Below are 21,165 nucleotides of genomic sequence, written 5' to 3'. Positions count from 1 at the left end.
GTCACACACATCATCTCTAGTTGCCTGAATCAGGATAAACATTCAAATTAGATGGCTTTAAGAGGGATCAGACCAAGCTTCCTCAACCTCGGCCCTCCAGATGTTTTGAGACTACAAATCCCATCACCACTGGTCCTGCTAGCTAGGGATCATGGGAGTTGTAGGCCAAAAACATCTGGAGGGCTGAGGTTGAGGAAGCCTGGATTAGACAAAATCATGAGGGATGAATCTATCAGCAGCTACTAACTCTGATGTGTGTGTTCTACCACCATAGTCAGAGGCAGCATGCCTCTGAATACCATTTGCTGAAATCACAACTGGGGAGTGTACGGTCGCACTTAGGTCCTTCTCGTGGGCTTCCCATAGACATCTGGTTGGCCACTGTAAGAACAAAATACTGGACCAGATGGGCCCATTGGCCTGATCCAACAGAACTCATCTTATGTAATTGTCCATATCAAAGATCACATTCAAGCCGTTCAATGGGCATAGATAAATGCCACCATGTACATGCACATAAACCGAAGCATGCGTCCCTTGGGTGGCTCTCTTTCTAGATTAGGTCAAAAGTATCTTTGTAAAGGGGGTCAACCTATCCATTGGGCTGAAATTTACCTCTACAAGGGCAAAATGTATCACAGGCAGGTGTATCTGGTTGGCCACTGTCAGGGCCGGATTTAGGTTTGATGAGGTCCTAAGCTACTAAAGGTAATGGGGCCCTTTATATGTCCAGCTGTCCTTTGTCAACAACAAATTGTTGCTGTTTCTTTGTGTTGAATACAGTGGTACCTCGGGTTAAGTACTTAATTTGTTCCGGAGGTCCGTACCTAACCTGAAACTGTTCTTAACCTGAAGCACCACTTTAGCTAATGGTCCCTCCTGCTGCTTCCGCGCCGCCAGAGCACGATTTCTGTTCTCATCCTGAAGCAAAGTTCTTAACCTGAAGCACTATTTCTGGTTTAGCGGAGTCTGTAACCTGAAGCATATGTAACCTGAAGCGTATGTAACCCAAGGTACCACTGTATATGCTACATGGTAATTTATGGACCTAATAGGTATCTAAAGCCATTTGCACATGTTGCCATGCAACCAGTCCATGCAGAATGTAGGTACCATATATATAGAATCGAGCAAACCAGTGATATTTTAGGGAGCAGGCTGGCAGGCGGGGCCCATTACTTACATCATAGGAGCCTACACAATACACAACACTGTTGCTGTATGTAGGTTTTATTTGTTTTTTAACTTATATTTTGGAAATGTACATCGGGGTTTTTTTGCTTTGAATTTTTTGAGGGCCCCCAAGAGAGAGGGGCCCTAAGCTAAAGCTTGTTTAGCTTATACGTAAATCCGGCACTGGCCACTGTGAGAACTAGATGTGCCATTGGCCTGATCATCAGACATTTCATTCATAACCCTATTAAGCAGCTAGTTATATCACTGAGTCAGTTGGATTATAGTAGATATCCATAATTTCTGGGGCCTCTATGTAATTCCCCAATGTACACATTCCCCCTCCTGTATTATATAAACTTGCCAATTGAGGACTATGCAACTGATGTAGTAGTCCATGAAAACTTATGCCATAATAAAATTGAAAAGGTGCCGCACAATTCTTTGTTGTTTTTACAGACAAACATGGCTATGCTTCTGTATGTTCCCAATAGCTTCCCCCCTTTTCTCTGTAAATAAAGACCTCAACCATTCCCTAAATCAAATGCAACCCCACAACTTTCCAAAGCGTTTAGCGCGTGGATCAAACATTAAGAACAGCTATTTCAGAATGGCACAAACAACGTAATAAAACACATGAATTCCAGAACTAGACTTTTCTTTTTCTTTTTCATTTTGAAGGCTGTTTAAATGTTTCCCCCAGAATCATAGCCCATAAATTTCAGAAATGAGTCTTTGGTAACAAAGTGCACATCATAATTAAAGAAAATAATTCCTAATTTTCTGCTGCAGCATTCCCAATACACTCGAAAGCCCAAGCTAATGAATCAATCCAATCTGAGAACTATTTGTTCTGTACATATGTTCTGCTAGTCAAGGAAAAATTGATTCCAAATGCATATAATATAAATGCCCTGGCTATTTTTCCATTGCATTCCATGGATCAGCATTTTATTCAGATCATGCTTTCTTCCAAGTAATCCGTATGTTTACATATGAGAGAATTTCCTTCTTTCTGTCTTTTAATTTGGAAGGCTAATGTTGCAATAATTACTTTATGCTGGCGTATGCCAGCACAACACTGTCATGGCATGTAACTCTCTAACAGCAGAGTAATCTCACAGGTCCTTAGGAACTATCCAGAGAGAGAGAGAGAGAGAGAGAGAGAGAGAGAGAGAGAGAGAGAGAGAGAGGCAGTCTCTGATTCCTTAACATCGAGGAAGGTATACAAATTTGGCACATCCTACTGGAAGCCTGTTAAGTGTTGGCAACAAAAGAGTTCATCACAGGAAAAGCCTAGTATATCTGTCATGATAGCCCTTGTGGAACATGACAAATTCCCTGGGAGGGGTGGATAATAACAGCGCCTTCTGTGGGAAATAAATCACTACTTGCCCTTCATAAACAATAGATGGTTACCAAAAAAAAAAGTTTTCAAAATGGAAAATGTGCTTCTTTCTGGTAAAGGAAATTGCATTAATAATAAAAAAAACAGACAGATTTTATGGGCAAACCTTTGCAATGCCAATAAAAGTCCCCCCCCCCCATTTCCCCCTCTTATTTTCTTTTGAAGTCCAAGGCGTGATTTGGTAAGTTGAGTCATGTTAGCAATTAGAAATTGGCTCATTTAAGGGGGGCTTATTTCACGGTGAGTTGGGGAGTGATAAATCTTGAGACGCTCTAAAGGAAGAGTAAGCTTTAAAAGTGCAGTCCCCCCTTTTTTGTTTTAGCAACGGAAGCCAGAAATCATTGATTCGTTAAAATAAATGGGAGAGGGAGTAAGAGAGAAAGAAAGAAAGAAAAAGAGAGAGCGAGAGCGCGCTGGAGACCTCCAGGGAAGTTAGCAGGAGGGGAAGCAAAGGGAGCTAATTATGGATATCTGTATTTCCCTCGGACCAGCTTATAAACTGCTTTCTTAGAATTTGTCTGCACTTATATCCTTTCTTCCAGATCTTACCCACACGGCCTCCTTTCTTTATAGAAGGGGTGCTTGGGGCGGGAGGAGGGAGAGAGAGTCCGTCAGCAAAGCAACAAGCACCAGGTGGCTCTCAACTACACACTGCCAAAAAAATAAAATAAAAATCCTTCTCTAGAAAACAAGTTTTAAAAAGAGGGGGAGAAGGAGGAGGGCTCCCTAGAGGGGATTGGCTGAGAGGGGAAGACAGGAAAATTAGTAAAGCATGAGTCTCTCAAGCCATGCTGGTGGCCAGAAGGACTGCTTGAGGAGCAATTAGCTGAAGGCTGCTGCTTGCTGCTGCTGCTGCTATAGGAGAAGAAGCAAAAAAGAAAAAAAGAAAGGAAAAGGAAAAGGGAAAAGGGCAGATTCTGTTGGAGTCTCTCTCTCTCTCTCCCGCTCCCAGTAGGCGCTTGCTCATTGCAACTTGCAAAAGGGTTTCAGATGTCCCAGCACCGCTGCTTGACCCCCTGCAAATAAAACTTGACCACCAGAGGCACGTCCCACCTCTCTCCTTCCTAATCTCTAACATTTAGGATACAGCTTCCAACCTGTTGGCAACCCTACGGAGAGAGAGGGGGAAAGGACTTGTTTTGCAATCTTTTTTTCTTTTTCTTTTTTCAGGAAATATATATATACAGATATTTGAGATACAGATATCTATCTATTTCTGGAAGATTCAAGAGAGGGGGGTGCAAGCCCCTGTTTTCTGCTTCTGAGAAGGACTGCGTTTCTGGGCTTCGGTGAGAGGAAGGTGCAGAAGTTGTTCAGGGTGGGGGGGCGCTGACCCCCCTCCCGTTTCGTTTTTGCTTTCTCCCGGATTTTTTTCCCCCTTGTCCACCACCAGCTCCGCTGCAAGTGTCGTCGCTCACCCGCCTTGTCATCTCTCTCTCTCTTTGCAGACTTTCCCTCCTTGCCTCTGCGAGAGATGGTGCACAGGGCGAAATAGCCTCGCGCGCTCGCAGCAGCAACAGCAGCAGCAGCGGCAAAGCGGCAAACCAGCCCCCAGGAGTTTGGTGATGGGGGGTTGAAAGGCCTGGGGGAAGAGAAAGAAAGAAGGAGGGAGAAAGAAAAAGAAAAAGATCGCCAAGAAAATCTGCAAGCCAAACAACCGCCTGAGCTCGCCCAGAAAACTGTAAGGCAACTTTGTGTGTGTGCGTGTGCGCGCTTGTGCGTTTTTGGAAAGGACTCGAAGGATTAATAAAAGGAGGGCGAAGGAAACCGAACCAAGGAGAGCGCGTGGAAGTGGGGGAACCCAAAGTGGAGCGAAGGCACCGTTTCCTGCGGAGCGCTTGGCCCCCTGAGGCATGGAAGTCGGCGCCCTCCCTCCAGGCCAGATCAGCGCGCCGAGGTCTGTGAGCAGGAGGGCTCCCCATCAGCTGTCCCCTCGCCTCTCCCCGGGGTTCCCCCTTCCAGTATGTTTCTTTTCATGAGGCATCTCCCCGCGCCCAGAGCTTCAGTACAATGTGCAAATGGAGACTGATACAGGGTGCCTCAGCCTTCGCCCACCTGCCTTCCTCCTCCTCTTCTTCCTCCTCCTCCTCCTCCCGCCGCCGCCGCAGCTTCGTCTTCCTGCTGCTGCTCTGGATGTCGTCGTCCCTGGCTGCCCCCTGCCATGAGCACGGCCAAGACATGCTGCTCCTCAAGGCCACCAACTCTTCGTCGTCGTCGTCGCCATCCTCCTCCTCTTCCTCCTCCTCGCCCGCCAGCGCGGGGAGACACGTGCGAAGCTACAACCACCTCCGAGGAGACGTGCGCTGGAGGAAGCTCTACTCTTACAACAAGTTCTTCCTCCGGATTGAGAAGAACGGCAACGTCAGCGGCACCAAGAGGGAGAACTGCCCTTATAGTAAGTCTCTCTCTCTTTTCTTTTTTTCCTCCTCTTCGCCTTTCCCTCGAATCGCGGGGATCGTGGGGCGGGGAGGGTGGCGTCGCGCAAGGAAGGTTGGCGCTCTGCGCGCGCTCAGAGGCGCCCTCGCCCTTCTGAGGGGTTCGGAACCGAGCGCGCGAGAGGAATTGCGGAATTGCGCCCTGGTTTTATGTGTGTGAGCGAAGTTCTCTTCACAAACCACTTCCCAGGCATTGTTGAAATGGCTTAGAGCGTTACCGTTACCGTCCTTTCCATCTCTCTCAGAGGTGGAATCACTGTGGGGAAGAGAGAGAGAAGCTTTCATCGTGAAGCTTTCTCTCTCTCTCTCTCTCTCTCCCCCCCCCCCGCCCCTGCCTCTCTCAGCATCCCTTCAGGTCCGCGCTGTCTCTCCCTCGTCACTGGAATAACCAGCCGGCCCTTTGCTGCGCCTCAGCCGGGGCAGGAAAGTGTGAGGTCTTCGGGAAAGGCGGCAAGAGCCAGGAAAGTTCCGAGCACAACATAGAAAGTGTCAAAAATGAATTAATAAAACCGGTGCGCGCTAGTGTGTCTGCTCACACTCAGACTCGGCAGATCAAAAGGCTCGACGAAGTGAAGGAAGGGGCTGGGGCGAGGGAGCTCTGGCGGTATCCTGACACGAAGCAAATGCTCTCTTTTGACAGTGCTTTTTAAATTGAGGGGCGATCTCTTCAAAGGGAGGGGAGGGCAACTGGCAGATAAAACGAGCAAGATTTCTTTTATATGGCCAGTGGGTGCTTGAGGGTTCCCCTTCACTTCTCAATTTCCCCCTAAATTTCATTAGCTGGAAAAGCTGGTACCCTATGGAGTTTATACCGTGACACTCATGGGTTTTGTGTGTGTGTGTTTTGTGTTGTCAAATTCTATGTGTGGCTTGGTGGCGTCCTGTCAGTCCTTTCTTTCTCCCCCTCGCCCTGCTTTAAACGGTCTCAAGTTGCATCCCTGAGAGAGCCTTGTAAACATCTGGGGCTGCATCAAGTCATCCAGACCTCACACACATCTCGCTGTCATTTTTTTTTCTTTTAAAAAAAGAAGTCATTCTCACATATATATCTCTTTCCAGACTGAAGTGGATATAAGTAGTTATTTTTTTAGTTGTTTCTCACAGCCTGTTTCAGGATAGTTTTAAACGACTCTGTCCTGGTGGGTAGATAAATAAATAACTGCCAAGACAAATGTCTCTAGATAAGCTGATTTTAAAAATAATAATTAAAAATTGCCTCTTGATATTGGTTGGGAATCCAGCGAATTCATTTTATTCAGTGTTTTGTTCACGCATGGCCCTTTCTCACTCACTCATCTCAGGTTTATCCTCACAACAACCTTGCAAAGTAGATTAGACCTAATGATGACATGGTGAATGTGAGCAGGTTGATCCGGTTTGTTTCAGGGAGTGTGTGAAGGTGTGAATACTGATCTTTCCTGGCCAAATCAGTCTACCACACTAGCCTCAGGAGACAGTCAAGGGAGAAACAGGTACACTTCTTTTCTTTTTAAGTACACTGCTCTACACACACACACACACACACACACACACGAGACCTATAAATAGTGTGTGATTAACTATATGCCTCACAGCTATAGCTGGACAGAGCAGTGTCAATTTAATCCAAACAAGAAGCATAGCTAATGGGGGACTTCTTTAAACAGAAGGCAATGTGCAGTTTTGAGAAGTGTGGACAATGTTGCATCTTGCAGAAGATAAGTACCGTATAACTCTCACCAACCCATTTATTTGTGCTTAGTTGGTTAAAGCAGCTGTGCTTTTAACAACTCATGCATTCCTCTGCTGTGGCCCCTGCTGGCTGGCTACACTTGACTTTCTGTCTGCTTTCACAGGCTTGTGTTATTTATTATCACATGTGTCAATGTGTGCAGCGGGAAATGCTTGCTCCGTTGAAGAACCACTGTATATGCCAGAGACATTGTTTAGTTCAGGCTTTGTGAAACAGTAATGCCAGAAAGCAATCATATGACACAGAGTATTCTGGGATGTCTGAGGACTGCTTCATGAGTTCCAGGAGAAGCAGGTACATATTAAATATTGTACAGTGCAGCATATTGTATTGGTGCGGTGATAAACTGGGAGTTCAGACAATGGAGATCTGGGTCGAAATGACTAGAGCAGTCATCTTCCCTCTGCTTCACCTACTTTGCAGAGCTGTTGTGACACAGAAATTGGACAACCACCGTGAGATCCATGGAAATGATATTATTAATATTGTTTGTTTTCAAATATATAATAATAATATCCAACAGGCTCAAAGCATTAGGAGTGGTGACAGCTTAAGTGGTTATGCTTGTGACAAAGGTGCAGCAAGCAAACTCAGTTTTCTAATATTGCCTCTGACCAGAGCTGTCCAGACAACAAACCCGTTTTCATGTGTTCAGTGAATGTGCAAATGTTAGAATGGGATTGGCCAGGGTTCCTGCTCAGAGCCTTGCATTCACAGTCATGCCAAACAAACATGGACTGTCAGTAGCTGGTGGCATGAACCCCTTTCACAGATCTGTATGAACAGCCAGCCAAACCTTCTTGAGAGCTTTGTGCACAGTGAGAATGCAGTATGGTTGAGGCCATGAGCCTCTATTCTCTAAAGACAGCCTTAGCTCTGCATATTCGTCTTGCTGTGTTCGTGAAAGCACATTGCAGGGCACCAGAGTTGCTCCCCAGGTGTGTGCTGGGTATGCCATTTGAGGAACTGAGCACATACAGTTGCCCCTGTTTTATGTGTTGGTAGTATTAAATTCTGCATGCTAAATATTTACTGTGTACTTGTGTCAAGCCGGTGTTGACATATGAAGCAGACCTTTGTTTTCGACTAGCTGTTATCTTTATTCATGTAGGCATCTCCTCTTACAGAGCTGGCTCATTGTGTTTACGGAAAGTGCAGTTCTTAGGGCTTGTGCTTTTCTTTTTTCTTTTTTCGCCTTTGCAGGATTTTCTCTAGGGTATATTAGTTTTATCCTAGATATGTTGCCATCTGTCGTCACCTTATGTTAGAAGTAGGCTGCATGTATTCTGATCAGAAGTTCCCCTCTGCTCCTTCTCTGTCTCACAACCCTAGAATTAAGATTTACCAAATGAAGCTGACAGGGCAGCCCTTTTCAAGGCAGGCTTCTTTGCGTAACTTGCAGAATTCAACCGCTGCAAGATATAGTGATGGCTGACAGCTTAAACAGCTTTGAAAAGGATTATTAGACTCATGGAGGTCTGTCAACAGCTATTAGCCATGATAGCTTAATGGAACCTCCACAAACAAGTAGAGTATACCCCTTAGTACCAGGTGCTGGACAAACATGCTAGAGAAGGCTATTGGTTTCATGCCCTGCCTGTTAGCTTCCCATAGCCATCTGGATAGTGTTTGGGTCAGATCCAACAGGGCAATTCTCATTCTTTCCCATTCTGAATTTGCTGCCCTCTCAGTCACAGTGCATTCTGTCTTCCTATGCATTTTGCTTTTGGAAATAGAATTTTGTTTGGTCATAATTCTGACCTTGGAAAATAACATGGTGATATGGTTGCCACCTGGCTCTCTGCCTCTCTGCCTCTGCAGCTTTTTAACATGATCCACAACTTGACACAGAGGTGTGTAGGGTGGTAGTACTGCCGTTGCAACCCACCTTAGATCCGGCTGTGGTGAAGGAGTGGGTCCCGACTCATGAGTTGATGACCAGTGTGGGTGCAAATGGTCTGAATGCACCATTAGTCTATGCTTCTCATAGGAAGATATCTGTTAGATACATCTCTCATTAAAATTAACTTGTGACTTTATGTTAACAGGAGATGTATCTAACAGAGAACCCTGCAAGCTATTTCTCAGTGTGGCCACAGAAGAAGACCTCTGAACAGATATTCACAAAAATAAAACCCACATTTTGTTTTCAGCCCTTTGGGACACATTCTCTTTTGTTTTGGGATTCATTTTGGATGCTCTTCAGGTTTTTGAGTTTTTGTATTTCTTGCAAGTAGCATTCACGAGGAACGTTTGCCACATGGGTAAGCTGGGATGCAGAGGACTTCAGGCGACAGATAATGGCTGCACCTAATGGCAGCAAATTGCCAGTTGTCCATTTGTTTGCAATCTGAGCTTTCTACTGCAGGTGCCATTATCTTGGGCAGATGCTGGGGATGAACATAATGACAGCAGTTTAAAGATGGGTGCTTGGGAGCAAAATTCAGAGTGATGTGGGTGAACAAGGAGGACATAACTTGGAGCCTTATTTAAACTGATTTTCCTTGTCTGTGTATGCAGCACTAGCACAGCAGAGTTCAGGGCAGGCTGCTATATCAGTTGCTGCTTTTGCGCACATAGTGGGTAAGTATCTGTTTTGACAAGGCATGGGGCATGTGCAATGCCACCTGGGCTAATTCTTCGTGCCAATTCTGGAGTCATGCATTTAAATGGGTCCTGACTTCACTGGGCCTGATTTCCTAGCTTATGCTTAGGGTTTCAGAGGGGGTGGGGTGGGGAGAATAAACAGAAAGTTGGGGAGAGTAACCAGCACCCGCTGATTAAAGTAGCTTCAACAAGATTCATTTCCATAGCAGGTTTGCTCTATAAATACTGTATATTAAGCACTAAATAAAGGTTTACTTTGGCAGATGTTTTCCAACTTGATTACACAGAGCTATTACCTCAGCCTTTTCTATACCTTTAGGATAATGGGAATTGGGGGTGAATTATGGTGGTTCTGTCAAAAGTCTGGGACAGCTTGCATAATTTAGCATTGCTGGAGTATATCTGTCACTAGATACGCGTAGGATGGCTTGGGTTTTGTTTTATTTTCTTTGCAGTTAGAGCTTTGCCCTGAAACTTGACCACTCAGCACTCCTTCTTACCTCAGTATTGCAGCTGCAAAGGTCCCCCTGAAAAGCTGCTCTTGAGAAGCTGATTTCCAGGAGTGAACAAAGCAGCTGTAAGTCTCTCTCTGATGATGATGACTTATAACATGTGTGAAATAATAGTTAGGAGTAAGCACTCCAACTTCACCCCAGAGACGGCCCATGAAAAGTTTGAGGATTGGGTCTCTCTCATCTGTAGTAGATTGCAAAATAGAGGACCATATTTTGGGATGTTTGCAATTCTGTCCTAAACATGATTACTCAGGATTAAGCCCTAAAGAGTTTAATCTGTCTTACTTTCATTCTGGATAAGTTTGTATAGGATTGCAACCCCAGTATTGGTCTAAAGATGGGAAATGTAGACCCATGTGAATTTCACAGTGATAAGCTACTGATGGGGGGGGGGATAGGTGCTTGTTTTTGTAGTTGCAATCTTGGGGTTGCATTAGGAATATGTTCTGCTGATCTTTCAAGCATTAGTTTTGGGGGCTTCAGGCTCTGAATAATAAAGGTTGTCAAAGGCAATTTGAAACTGGGGAGCAAAACGAGTCAATAGCCTAAGGATGCATTACCTATAAACCTTGACAGCTGCTTTTTCCTAGGGAAAAGCCAATTTGGTAGGAGACAGTTTCGAGCAGAGAAGTGCAGGGGAGGGGTGTGTAAGCCATTCTCCTCCTGCCACTCTTCTTCAGTGATTTTTCCTCTTGCCACTTTTGCGCTGCAGCTATCCTTTCCCAAGCTGATACATACACCCAGCCTTGTGAGTTCCAGTTAAATTGTAACCCCTAGGAAGAAAAGCATCAAGGGGAGAGGGAGCTGCAGTGGGAGAAATGACAGCCACCTAAAAGCCACACACATCCACACATTATGGATTCACCAGTGTTAACAAGGATCCAAGACCAGGATCCAAATCCTCACTCAGCCATGCATCTCATGGGGAAATGTGGAACATAAACCAATATTAAATAATTTCACAAAAAGGAGGTTGCATATTCACAGGGGTATGGGCTATTGAACAGCATAGCTGTCAACCTTTCCCTTTTTTAAAGGGAAATTCCCTTATTCTGAATAGGATTCCTCGCAAGAAAAGGGAAAAGTTAACAGCTACGTTGAACAGCGGTTTCCAAACTTCTCCTTAAATCATCACTTTCAACTTCAGCTTGTTTACTGAAGAGACGCTTCCCGCCTGCCGTGGAAGCCCTCTGTTTACTTGCAGAGGATTCTGGGACATATTGTAGGCTAGGGCTAAGAAACCTGCGGCCCTCCAGGTGCTGCGGTACTGCACTTCCCATCATCCCTTGGCCATTGGCCATGCTGGTTGGGATTGATGGGAATTGGAAGTCCCACCTCATCTGGAGAGCCACCGGTTCCTCATCCCTGTTCTTCTGCTTTGAACAAAGTTGGCTTCTGTTGCACCTACGCCCTAGAACATACCCATTGTTCTCCACATGGCTGCACAAACTGTCTTTCTCGGAAGTTTGTCTGCCATTGCTCTTGTCATTGACAAAGTCTGATGGGTTCCTGAAGATCCCTAGTATTTAGTTTGAAAGCTACTGATATGTAGCATAATTCCTGTCACAGGGAGTTTATTGCCAACATAGCCTGAGTCCAGCTCCTCAGTTTTAAAACCATCAAACAATAATATGGCCAGTTTGCACTTGCTGAAGAGGCTTTGCAGTGTCTGGTTACATAAAAACGTTGGTTCCTCTTGAGTCTTTGCTGGCCATTATATTAACTTGAAGGACTGTTGGAAAGGATAAAATGGAAATAAGAATGTGACTAACAACAGGTGACCATGAGAAGGAATGAATCTTTTGGATTAGGCAGCAGTTCTTGGATGCTTTATAGGAGAAGGATAAGTGGACAGGTCAATCCACTTGCTGAAATACTGTTACAGTGCTTCCTACACCAGAGTAGCATTCTGTTCCTGGATTCGTTGTGTTACACACCACTGAAGCAGGGATGCATCATTTAGGGTTGACCCGAGTTAACATTCTCTAAGCAATAAATGTTAAATGCAGCCTGAATGCAATAAATTAGGCATTTATTTGTTTTTTAATAGTACGCATGTCCAATTCAATATCCTTCTGTCTTCCAATCCACTTTCCATTTGCGTTGCATCTTTTGATTGTAATCCTGAGGCCAGGGACCATCTTTTCCTTTATTGGTCTTTAAGCTGCTCTGGGAGACTTCTTCGGATGAAGAAAGGGATAAAATTATTAAATAAATAACTGTTACTCGAGTCTTCCTTCAAATTAGGACTCCTATATTATTTATAACTGGTGTTTGGATGTTCCCCTGACTACAGCATTATTAGTGATGCAGTTATATATCTCATTCTAACCATGTAACTTAGAAATCACTGATTGCTGCAGATCGTGTCCCAGCTTGGGATAAGGCAGGCATAGGCAAACTTGGCCCTCCAGATGTTTTGGGACTACAACTCCCATCACCCCTAGCTAACAGGACCAGTGGTCAGGTCCACTGTAGTTCCAAAACATCTGGAGGGCCGAGTTTGCCTATGCCTGGGATAAGGCTTCGTTGTAGTAACATGAGATTTTGAATGGAAATGCAGCAATTGGTTTTCATTGTACTAAAAGCATTTCACAAATATGCTGCTCTCTTTTTTCAAATATGTCCTATAAAATACAAATGGGATCAATTTCTCTGCCATCAACACTGCTTGTCTTATTTTGAGATTGGATCTAATCTGTAAATTTGTCCATGTTGGCAACCTTGAGTATCAGTTTCTAGTCTTGCTCTGATTGTTTTGAAATTTAATGGGGAACTGCTTACTTTCTTTCATTTTGGGGGAGGACTTCATATATATATATATATATATATATATATATATATATATATATTATGATGATGTTTTGAAAAATGTATGTGGCAAAACTGCTATTTGGTTATTTTCTTTCAGTAGTTTCCACATTAAGAGACAGATCTTACTTGCTGTCAAGAGTAATTAAATCATTTCAACAATTTTATAAAATGAGTGAGATAACAGCACGTTAAATTCAGAGCTAAAACCTTAAACAGAATAAAAGCAGAATTAGCAATGTGTGCTGTTTTATACTGAATGAAAATGCTTCTGTAAAATCACATTTAATGTTCCTTCAAAGTCTTGTCTTGCATGTTAAACAAGTAAATTGGTTTTTCTTAGAAATAAGTCTTCACAATATTACTGTTTTTCACTTTCTAATAAAGGTTAGTTCATGTTGCTGATAGATAAAACAAACAAACAAACAAACAAACAAACAAACAAACATGACATCCAGAAAATAGAAAATTATATACGGCCTTCTAATAGATACTGCTGTTTCCTGGGTAGGGAAGTTGTTGCTTTTTATTATACCAACTGCTTTCTCATTTAAGCCTGGACCCAGGTTACATAATTTATAACCAGTGACTTACAACTGTGGGCATTTAGGATTTATGAATGCGGAAGGGATTGTATTCTTTAGTGTCTACATGACACTCTCCTGTTACCTTTACCACATTCCCATAGGGTAGACCCTCCACACACATCACCAAAGCTTTATCATAAATCTATTAAAAATATACAGTTGCAAGGAGCCTTTGTCTTCATAAATCTGATTTATAGCCACCTGCTAAAGATGACTATGAAAACATTTGGTAGGAATCACCCTGACAACCTGAGAGGAGTACAACACAAAGGCCAAAGGAGCTTGAGTGTCCCACGCTATTTCAACAGGGCTAATCTTATGGCCTTACATAAGCAAAAAACACATGCTCTGGTGGGGATTTTGCACAGGGAGATGGAGCATCACATAGGAACATAAAGTAGGGGAAATGGGTCATGGCCCCACCAACCTCAATCTGTCCTCAGCCAGCACCAGTACCACCCCTTACCTGCTGTCAGAAACTGGTTGGACGCAAAGGAATGCTGGAGGAACCAGCTGAGGAACCCCCAAGGGAAGCAGGCTCAGTGCCCAGGGAGAGGTGGTGGGATGATGATGAGTAGTCAGAGGGAGAAGACTGGGAGGAGGAGGAGGAGGTATCAGAAGCTGAAGAGGTTACAGGGCTTAGTGAGAGGAGAAGGTAGTTTCATGCGGCCACAGTCTCAGATTGCTTTGGGAAAACCTTGGAGAGAGGGGGACTTAAGCAGCTGTGGAGAGGCAGGGAACTTCAGTCTTAGCAACTGCTTCATAGGGGAAAGACTTACCAAAGATGACTTGCTGTGCCCATTAGGCCTGACACTCCTGTGCAGATCCTGTTTTTGCTAACTCCACTTGCTTGGTGCAATTTACTGCAGGTTTGCTCCTGTCACCTGCCTTCATACTTACAACCAGCTTGGTGGGTGACACTGCCTGTCAGCTTCCCCCTCCTTAATCTCATCGTCACCGTGTTGGAACAAGTTCTCAACCTCAAGAAAACTGATTATAAAAAGTGGAGAACTACAAACTGACAATTGCAGCTGGTCTAAGAGCTCTGGCAAAGGTTTAAAAATGGTGCCACCTGCTCAGTGATAAAGGGCCTCTCCACAGGTGGTTTAGGTGGACCCTCGGTGATCCTGTGATGATCAGGGATGGTTAATACATCTTCAACATTTCGTGAAGATCTGCATATCTGAGTCATCAGATATTAAATTGCCATCAGGTAAAACTTTCATATTCAGCCACTGAACTTCAAGTCACCCATTCAGCCACTGAAGGGTTGAGAAGCCAAGTGTACACGTGTCTCTCTCTTTGTGTGCATCGGTCTTACGTTGCACCTTTAGCTTAGAAATAAATATTTTTGTATGCAAAGCACTCACATCTAAAGTACCCCCACTAGAGACTTGTTTAAGCCTTTGGGAGTTAATACGTTAGGGAATTGCATTTTTTAAACCTTTGAAACAACAAGTTTAACAAGCTCTACAAATACTGTGTAGTTTTCCATTGGCTTCAGTGAAAAGTTTGATGGGGACCATAGTCTACCTTCACTCTTGTACTTAAGGCACAACAGTCTACAGTAGAGCTGGGTGATGAGAGCTTGTACACGTACCCCACTGTAATATGAATAACATAATTATTAACCCCCCAAAAAATGTGTGTGGATTCACACATGTACATGAACTGGACACCTACCCACCCCTGCTTCTCAATCTATGGTGAAATGGATAGGGCAGCTTTGGATTACTTCAGTTTTGGGATCTAATTTGTTTAGGGATAACTTTTACTACAAAATCTTAAAATCATAAACCTTTTTGCACTTACTCCCCCCCCCCTTTTTTTTTTTACTTATCATGCTCCAATCTTCTTTGGAATAAATCAGGATACATTCTAAAGCACACACAAAAAGAAAGTACAAACCATTTCTCAGAATTCTGTATTCTCCTTCTCCAGTGGATTGGTTATTAAAGCAAGGTTAATTATATTTGTCCAGATTTTTATTTTTATTTTTACTCAAATGTGATCTAGGAGATATGAGGACCTTTAAAATGTGACTTGGGTCACACATTTAAATAACAGCTTTACAGGCATTCTTTGCTTTTAAATTAGGTCACTGGTGTTCTTTCTTTGAACACTCTGTTCTAATTGGAACAATAAATCATTGACAATATGCAGAATAGATTCCCTTCTAAGGTGGACAACTGGACTGTGCCTTATTACTGCTCCTAACATGTGCAGTGCATTCTGTTATTGCCTGTTAAGAGACATGGTGTCAGTATGAAAGCATTGCCTTGTTTCATTGTTCAGCTAAAGCCAATCTCCTCCTGCATTTACTTGACGTTAATTAATGAAATGAGGCATACCTTCTACATGCCTTTTGCTGGAAGAAGAGCTTAGGGTGCCCTAAGATATGTTAAATCAGGGTCATAGATGACGTAAGAGATATCACACTTGCAGATAAGCATTTGTGTTCTCAAGCTTAGATATTTGTGAAAGCAAAAACAAAAAACAGTAGCAAATAGATTTTTCCCTTATCCCTTTGCATAGGTCATGACTTACCCATCCCATACATACCTGCAAAGGATTCTCTTTATTCCACTTCCATTGATTGATCACTGTATCATTCTGGGTTTCTTGTTCAGAAAATGTATTTCCTTTTGGTATATCACAGTCCTATGATTATTTACCTGGGAAGAATTCTCACTGAACTCAGTGGGGCTTATGACTGAGTAGGCATGAATAGGACTAGACTGTTAAATGTAGTTTATTAATTCTATCTCAATTTTCTCCAGCTTTTCAGTTCTCCCAACCCAGCCAGGGGGGAAAAAAATTTTCAGCTAAGCGAATTGCAAATTTGTAATACAGCCAAATTCTTCACATCCTTCTGGTTATTACTCTAATATACGAACATGACATATGCAAATGGTGCAGAAGCTAGCTATATCTAACATGTCCATACCTCAGAGTTTTGCATTCAGGCCAAGGCAGAGTGCGTTCATCAACTGGGTTTGCTTTATAGGCAAATCACACTGGTGGAAAGTAATAGCCTTTGATTGTTCGTCTTCTAGCCATTTGAATCTATGACATTCAAGTCCATTTATTTTCAGTTTGTAGTGCTGATTCCTACCCTTTTATTGCCTCAATCCATGAGATTATTCAAATCCTCTTAATCTAGTGTACATCTATTTAGGAGTAGGTTACATCGAAGTCAACTTGCATTACTTCTGACTGAATTCTGCATTGGATTTGACTGTACACATCTGGACAGAGAAATGAGTGTTTGTTCTGTCCCCCACCCCAAGTGGAAACAGCTCCAGATTGCATCTGGAAAAGCTGTGTTTTCCATAATCAGAGTTGAAAGCTTGTTAAATATGGGCAATTCTTATTGGTAGCTGCACACCCTAGTTGGACTTGATGGTTCTTCTCCCTGTACAACTACTGGAGCTAGCGTACGTAGCTTGGTTAGAAAACTAGCTTTGATCAAGTAACACAACTGCAGGAGGGGAGGGGTAAATTTACTGACTCCTGTGTGCATACACATTTAGATCAGGCTGCTCAAATGGCTTCTGAAATGCGAGCAGATTTGTCCTCACATGTCAGATGTTGTGGTGCAAGACCCAGAGGTAGACTTAGCCTATAAAAGAAAACAGGCTTTTAGTGCTGGAGGTGCAGCTCCCTGGAATTATTTACCTGACAAAATCAGGCAGGCACCTAGCATGTTGCTGTTTAGGCGCCTAAAGACATTTCTGTTTAGGAAGGCTTTAATGGAAGATATTAATGTCATTAATGGAAGATAAATTTTATAGCTAGTGAGATGTTGTTGTTGCTTTTAAAGGTTGTGTGGATGGGTTTATCCTTTTTAGTGTTGGATTGATATTATTGTTTTTAGGGCTTGTGTTTTTTATTTTCTATATTGTACACTGCCTTGATGTTTTTATGCTATGAAGTGGTTTATAAGTGTGTTTAATAGGTAATGAATAAATATTTGTCTACCCTGGTGTAAAATCGATACATGTTTGCTGCATAGCCTTGCATGACTTTCCAAGCCCTGTTCATGCAGCAGCAAATAGAAACGTTTCTGTTTACCATTCTGTTGGGTGGTAAATCAGAAACAAAAGCATGGGACAATGGATTAGGATAGGGTCACTGAGTAGCTATAGGCCAAGAAAACTACATGTTGTATCCATGGTGTTTGTGTTAAGTAGCCTATTTTCACATCCCCGCCTCTCAGATGTTCTGATGATAAGTGTTGGCAGAACATTGTCACGGTATAAATCTGTGAATTCCTTCGGAGTTGTTGTGGATATTTAGGTAATCTACAGTGATTAGTATATTGGAAAGCTTCTTTTTGGACTTAATTTTTGTTATAGGAAAGAGAAGTTCTGTTCACATGCTGAGATCTTAGATGCATCAGGTTTCTGGTGAAAATATCATTGTTTCCTCTTCGCTTCACTTTCTAATCTATCTTCTCTTCTTCAGCCTATCCAGAATTCTCTTTCTGAGGTTTCCTGGTATTTACTCTTGGCTGATGATTGGCAGTCATTATTTCATCCTTTTAAGGGGACCACATAATTAGACTGTTAACAGTCACTTACTTGTCTCAATAGAAGTTTCTATAGGGATTGGGGAATTTTCAGCACCTCTTCAAACTTTATTTCCCAGGATCCTTGGGCCATGACAGTTTAAGTAACGGAAGCCTATGAACACTTTGGATATAGATAAATGCTCAGTTTCGAGAAATCATTTTAGAGCTAATCACAATCCTTTTTAAAAAAAAACCCAAACCAAACAATTCTGAATAATTGAGTGTTACCATCAATCATCACCACCCCACTGATGCAGGCATCTTCAACCTTTTCAGACCCAGGACACACTTTTTACCCAAACATGCACTTGGGGATCCATTTCATAACCATTTACTATATATTTGCATGGTGCTCGTGCTCCTCTTGTGACCTACATTGGATCAGACCACAGCCCACTAGTGGGCCCTGACCCACAAGTTGAAAACCAGTGCTCTAATGAATTTGTTATGACTTGCATTTTTCACATTCAAATGCTACATTTTTAGGTGTATGCATGTGTGAAGAGTGGGAATGAGGAAGAATTTTGATTCAGCATTTAAAGGCGAACCTAACACAAGTCACACTCTTCACAACAATATGCAAACTTCACACTTCTCCAAATTTTGCAGTGCAGAATTTATCCAGACAAGCAATATGTACCGAAATGCATGTAATAGGTTAAAGTGAGCACATAAAGGTATATATTAGTGAAACTATCATATTAAAAATGCATTATATTCAGGAAAATGGCTTTACAAACCTATCTGTGTTAGGCAAAAACGTGTCTATAAGGAGAAACATGCAGTAAAATGCTGGTTAATTTTCATGAGGACTAAAAAATACCACATAATTTCATTTCCCAAGGTTAGAAAAATGAAAAACTTAGAGAAATCAAAATTGTCAGATCCACCCATCCCCAGTGAAGAAGACTACAATTCATAGCCATTTTAAATGGCTGAGAAGAACCTCGGAATGTGTTGCTACTTCTGGTTAAATTGTCCAAATTGGCCTTGCAACTTGAAATATATACTCTGTGAATGTGTTAAGTTAGCTTTTAAAAAATGGTGAGACTTTGTAACAGGGCTGGGGAACCTGTGACCCCTCTGAAGTTGCTAGACTAGGCTTTCTTCATCCCTGACAATTGGCCATGCTTGTAGCTGGAGTTGAAGAACATCTGGAACTCTAAGGCTCACTACCTTTGCTTTCTAGAAACGAATTAAGTAAAGCAAACGAAAGAAATGTTATGATAATTCAGCATGTTATATGCTTCCCTGAGCTACCCTGCAATTAAACTCAGACATTTCAAATACTGAGGTAAAATATTACCTTATGCCTTTTAGTTAATATTAAGATATTATATACACTCGTTCAAAAGTAGTATCCACAACTTTTGTGTTGTGCATAGAAATTGGCAAGTTGAGAGAGAGAAACTTCAGTGTCTCCTGCCAAACACAGAAGCCTGCGAGATGCCAAAATAACAATGTTTGACATAGCCTTGTCCAGTTCTGGCACTAAGTGATGATATTTCAGCATGGCGTAGGTTGGAATTGGTCTGGAAACTGTGCTGAGGGGGAAGGCAGGCACAGTTCAGCGCCCAGCTAAATCCTTTCTTAGGCAGCATGCTAGGGGAAGTCGCGCAGGCTTAAAATCTGTTGGCCTACTTATTTTATTGGCTCTCAATATAGCTTACAAAAATTAAAGTAAAACATAAAGGCACAACTGAAGATATCAGGAATGCCTTCAATTTAAGTTACAACTTTTAACACAGAGAGAGAGAGTGTGTGCTGGTGCACAAATGCATTTCTCCCTTTACTTGATTCTTCAGTACCCGATGACTCTCGGTTAATGTGTGAATTGTCTCAACTGAAAAGTTTTGTTTGAGATGAGATTCAAGTACAGTGGTACCTCTGGTTACGTACTTAATTTGTCCCGGAGGTCCGTTCTTAACATTCTGAAGGAGCGTCTCCACCCCCATCGTTCAGCCTGGACACTGAGGTCCAGCGCCGAGGGCCTTCTGGCGGTTCCCTCCCTGCGAGAAGTGAGGTTACAGGGAACCAGACAGAGGGCCTTCTCGGTAGTGGCGCCCGCCCCGTGGAACACCCTCCCTTCAGATATGAAGGAAATAAGCAGCTATCTTCTCTTTAAAAGACTTCTGAAGGCAGCCCTGTTTAGGGAAGTTTTTAATATTTGATGCTGTATTGTTTTTTTCTGGCTGGGGAAACTCAGCCAGATGGGCGGGATATAAATAATAAATTATTATTATTATTATTATTATTATTAACCTGAAATTGTTCTTAACCTGAAGCACGACTTTAACTAATGGGGCCACCCGCTGCTGTTGCGCCGCCGCCGCACAATTTCTGTTCTCATCCTGAAGCAAAGTTTTTAATCTGAGGTACTATTTCTGGGTTAGCAGAGTCTGTAACCTGAAGCGTCTGTAACCTGAAGTGTATGTAATCTCAGGTACCACTGTATAAAAAATAGGGAAAAACAGATTGCAGTCTGCTCCAATGACCAGCAATTTCTGTGTCCCTTCCATGGAGAACTGTCATATAGACATAGCCTCCACTACTGGGCTAATCTGACAAAGGTGCCTGAATAACTTTACAATCCCCACCCCAACCCCCTTTTCAAATGTCCGTAGAAGTGAAGTGCTGCCCTTTAAGAAACCTATTTCACATGAGTTTTTGGTTCAAAAATGTGTGGTATGCAAGAAAAGGAATGAATTAATAACATCTTCCTGGTAGTTACCTTCCCTTGGGCAGCTGTTGTTTTCTCTTTATGCTTTCCAGAGAGAATATTGCAAAGTCATGTTGTGTCATCAGAAAGAAATAAAATAAAATTCAGTTCTGCCCAGTATATTTTTTGGCTGTGGCGTGGAAGCATCTTTCTAGGCACGTACGCATGCATTTAGCCAAATGTTTTTGGAGGTTTGGCAGCCACTGGCATACGTGCATTCATCTGGAGAGCCAGTCATCTGTGGCCATGTCGTATGGTGGACTTGATCCTATCACAACCTTTTCTGATCGGGTTCTGATCAGTGGCGTGTATGTGGTAGAAATTGTTTTGCCATGCAGCCAGATGAAACTTATTGGACCAGATGCCAAGTAGTATAGGCTTCCTGTTAACCACAGTTAAAAGACTGTGAGTGCACTGTAGCAGTGCACCAATCTGATCATGCAGTGCCTTATCTTCTTGGGAGTAATGTGTAACCCACCTGCACACCTGTATACCACCATCAAGGTATTGGGTACTAAGGAGGAGGAGGAGGAGGAGGAGTTTGGACTTGTTATCCTGCCTTTCACTCCCCTTAAGGAGTCTCAAAGCAGCTAACAATCTCCTTT

The 21,165-nt window shown here is 42.8% G+C and overlaps 2 protein-coding genes across 2 annotated transcripts in view; both read left to right on the top strand.

Annotated features, from left to right (window-relative positions):
• Positions 1-21,165, top strand: part of LOC308458058 (uncharacterized protein C5orf34 homolog) — a 388,338-nt gene that overhangs the window by 1,279 nt on the left and 365,894 nt on the right. The gene's annotated exons all lie outside the window — the stretch shown is intronic.
• FGF10 (fibroblast growth factor 10) overlaps positions 2,985-21,165 on the top strand; it is a 96,071-nt gene continuing 77,890 nt past the window's right edge. Inside the window, exons 1-2 of the mRNA XM_080973192.1 lie at positions 2,985-3,881; positions 4,030-4,976. Of these exons, the coding sequence (XP_080829318.1) occupies positions 4,592-4,976 (385 nt within the window). The 5' untranslated portion in view covers positions 2,985-3,881; positions 4,030-4,591. The remainder of the gene's footprint in view (positions 3,882-4,029; positions 4,977-21,165) is intronic.

The sequence above is a fragment of the Podarcis pityusensis genome (genome assembly GCF_964106645.2).
Source record: "Podarcis pityusensis genome assembly, chromosome: 11".
In the NCBI taxonomy this organism is placed as follows: domain Eukaryota; kingdom Metazoa; phylum Chordata; class Lepidosauria; order Squamata; family Lacertidae; genus Podarcis; species Podarcis pityusensis.
This window is presented reverse-complemented; position numbering and strand designations above follow the sequence as displayed.